General features: G+C 53.0%; 1 protein-coding gene across 1 annotated transcript; it reads left to right on the plus strand.

Annotated features, from left to right (window-relative positions):
• Window positions 1-1,240: 1,240 nt before the first annotated feature.
• On the plus strand, window positions 1,241-3,128 carry LOC116819801 (G-protein coupled receptor 12-like). The gene has a single exon (XM_032771812.2). The coding sequence runs from the start codon at window positions 1,787-1,789 to the stop codon at window positions 2,864-2,866; it is 1,080 nt and encodes a 359-aa protein (XP_032627703.1). The 5' UTR covers window positions 1,241-1,786; the 3' UTR covers window positions 2,867-3,128.
• Window positions 3,129-3,501: the final 373 nt, after the last annotated feature.

Below are 3,501 nucleotides of genomic sequence, written 5' to 3' on the forward strand. Positions count from 1 at the left end.
AGCCAACACAAATATTTTCATCAAAATCAGCAGTAAAAATATATCTTTCCCTTTTGTTTTGTCTTTATCTTGCCCTAGATGCCTAGGCAGGCATAGCAAGCTGTAACCCAATCTACATCTGCAAGATGCAGGTGTGAAAGATTTGACCTTGGGGGAGGTGTGTCCTAGTGTCTCTGAAATCTTATGAATGAAATTCCAGAGGATTGTATGTGTGTGTGCCTCTCTCGCTGTGTATGTGTATGTGTGTATCTCCTCGTGTATGCGTGTGTATATGGAACAAGGGAGGGAGACTAGTTGTTATTCTGATCACAGCTTCCCTGATTCACAGACTTGGAGCTGATCATGAATATAAGTGAAGACTTTGACGTCAGAGTTGAGATATATCAGCAGACCCAATGGGGCAAGAATATTAAGTGCAAGTCAGTGCCAGCAATCTGCCAACGTTATTAGCAATGTTAACCAAGGAATGAAGCCTAATCCGAAGGACTGGAAGGACTAGCACGAAAAAAAGGGGAAAGCTGATCAGCAAGACTCAAAGGTAAAACAACAGAAATACATGTTTGCCTATGTTGTTGCATGTGTTTGACTTCTCTTCTGCGGGCTAAGAAAGGGGAAGGGTGTTTGCGTTGTATTGAGCTGAGCTTGGAAAGCAAGCTGGTTAGAAGGTGGCCCTTTCAATATTTTAATCCTAGCGCTCTGGTTAATTGTATTATGAACAGCACTAGCGGCGGCGGCAGCAGCAGCAGCAGCAGCAAAAACCTTGACGAAGAGATTCGGACTAAACCATTTGTGACCTTTGCAACTTTTGTTTTCATAACAATGAAATGTGAGACGATATATACAAGGCGTTGGAGGTGATGTGATGGAGCGGGGGTTAAAGGGTTCCTACTTAGTGCAATGGGTTTACTATGCAAAAAGACCATGTTTAATGCAGCTGAGATTCTGCAGTTGTTTGCAGCCAGCAGCCCCTGAGCGCACCAGTGTTAAAAACAAGCAAAGTTAATGTAGGATATTTCTAGTCTGTAGCCTTCACTGGGTTCTAATTTAACAAGCAGGGTCGCTTAGGTATGAGGCTTGCCTGGCCACAAATAATATATTTTTTATTTATTACTAGCAAAATTATTTTGGCCAGAAAGATACATTTTAAACAAGGTACAAGAAGATACAACCATTACTCTGTTTAACCCGCAATTTGCTCTTGCCCAAGTGTTAGCGTTGGAACCGTTCTGCCCAGGCTCTGTACGTGTGCCTGATGGAACAGGCTCTGCAACCGTCTCCCTTTTAATGGGAACGAATGCAAAGAGCATTGTGACGGGTGAATTATTTGACACTCGGTTTCGCTCACCTTCAGCTTTTTGGAAGGAACCCGGGATCAGACGAAGCTCCATCTGTTCATTCAGGGGAAGGGAAGGGGAACAGCCAAGATGGGGAGGAAAAGAATTTTATTCAAAGATCGAGCCTGATTTTTAAAAATAAAATGGACCGGTTTGGGGCGTGGGGGGGTTCCTGCAGCTGCGTTGACGCTCAGCTCCCAGAGGCGGGTGGGGTGTGTGACACCGGGGAATGGCCCAGGCAGGGTATTGGGGTTTTAATCTTGGCTGGATCAGATCAGTCCCCAGTGTAACTGGCACTGGGGACACTGGGGCCTGCCTGGGGACCAGGCTGGGACAGCGGGTCTTGTCGTGTCTTTTGTGGCCCCGCGCTCGGGGGTGGACAGTCCAGGCTGTTTCCATGCTGCTTTCACCCTTGTCTCCTCTCTTGTGTCCCTTGTGCCTCCTGTCTAGCGATGCTCCACAACCCCGCAGCAGCTGCGGCCGCCATGGAGGAGCAGCTGCGGCAGCAGCAGCTACGGGTCCTCCTCAATGCCTCCTCCAGGCCCTTCCCCAGCAGCAGCAGCATCTGGCTGTCCAACTCCTCTGCCTCGGAGCCTGTCACGGCGGCGGCGGCGGGCGGCGGCGAGGCGGCGGGCGGAGGTGGCGGAGCGGTCAGCCCCTGGGACATCGCCCTGTGCGCCACGGGCACGGCGGTGGCCTGCGAGAACGCGCTGGTGCTGGCCGTGCTCTTCTACACGCCCAGCCTGCGCGCCCCCATGTTCCTGCTCATCGGCAGCCTGGCGCTGGCCGACCTGCTGGCCGGCCTGGGGCTCGTCGTCAACTTCACCGTGCAGTACCTGCTGCAGCCGCCCAACGCGGCCGTGGCGCTCAGCGCCGCCGGGCTGCTGCTCACCGCCTTCTCCGCCTCGGTCTGCAGCCTGCTGGCCATCACCATCGACCGCTACCTGTCGCTGTACAACGCGCTCACCTACCACACGGAGCGCACGCTGAGCTTCACCTGCGCCATGCTGCTGCTCATGTGGCTGCTGTGCCTGGGCGTGGGGCTGCTGCCCCTGCTGGGCTGGAACTGCCTGCGGGACCAGGCCACCTGCAGCGTGCTGCGGCCGGTGACCAAGGACAACGCGGCGGTGCTGGCGGTCACGTTCCTGCTGCTCTTCGCCCTGATGCTGCAGCTCTACCTGCAGATCTGCCGGATCGCCTTCCGGCACGCGCAGCAGATCGCCGTGCAGCACCAGTTCATCGCCACGGCGCAGGCCACCTCCACCCGCAAGGGGCTCTCCACCCTCTCCTTCATCCTGGGCACCTTCGCCCTCTGCTGGATCCCGTTCGCCATCTACTCGCTGGTGGCGGATTCCAGCTACCCCGCCGTCTACACCTACTCCCTGGCGCTGCCCGCCACTTGTAACTCACTCATCAACCCGGTCATTTATGCCTTCAGAAACCCGGACATCCAGAAGTCCCTGTGGCTGGCCTGCTGCGGGTGCATCCCCTTCACCTTCTCCTCCAGACCCAGGACATCCAGTGATGTATAAGAGTGGTTGGCCGCCCAGATTGTCAAATGGTTTCATGCTCATACTCCGCGTTGTTATGATGTATTACCACCAGCAGGAGGAATCCCAGACCCACCCAGGTCTCCTTCCCTGGAAAAAGATGTCAACAAGAGAAAAAAAACAAAACCAACCACCAAGAGTGGTCTCCTTTAAAAAATGCTTATTTTCCTACACATTTTATTTATTTTTAATTTAAAAACAAAACAAAAGACCAAAAAAATGGACAGCGCCTGATGCTTTTTCTCATCTCTGTGTAATGGAAAGGGAGAGCAGCACGTTTGCCAAACCTGTGGCCCGAAAATGTTCAAAGGCCCAGGCAACTCTTTACTTATTTCTGAAGCCTCCTACTGAGGGGCAGGCCTTTGGGAAGGTCCCGGTTAGGAACTGAGAAAGACCTCAGGCCTGTGCTCCCGCAGCCCCACACCACTGAAGTCACTGGGGGGGTCACACCAAGTCAAACTCCTATCCAGTGCGGGGGGAAAGTCAGGCCTGAGACGTGTTTAGAGCCCAGCACAGCTCTGATGCTGAGGGCTCAGGGCAAGATCTAGAAAAACGTGTACGATATTGCTTGCTGGTAGTCTGGGTTTGTTTGGAATGGTTAAAAAAATGACCATATC

Source organism: Chelonoidis abingdonii, chromosome 8, assembly GCF_003597395.2.
Source record: "Chelonoidis abingdonii isolate Lonesome George chromosome 8, CheloAbing_2.0, whole genome shotgun sequence".
Classification (NCBI taxonomy): domain Eukaryota; kingdom Metazoa; phylum Chordata; order Testudines; family Testudinidae; genus Chelonoidis; species Chelonoidis abingdonii.

What these genes read in the sequence shown, in the direction of transcription:
- LOC116819801 (XM_032771812.2), top strand. Translation starts at nt 1,787, where the DNA reads ATGCTCCACAACCCCGCAGCAGCTGCGGCCGCCATGGAGGAGCAGCTG.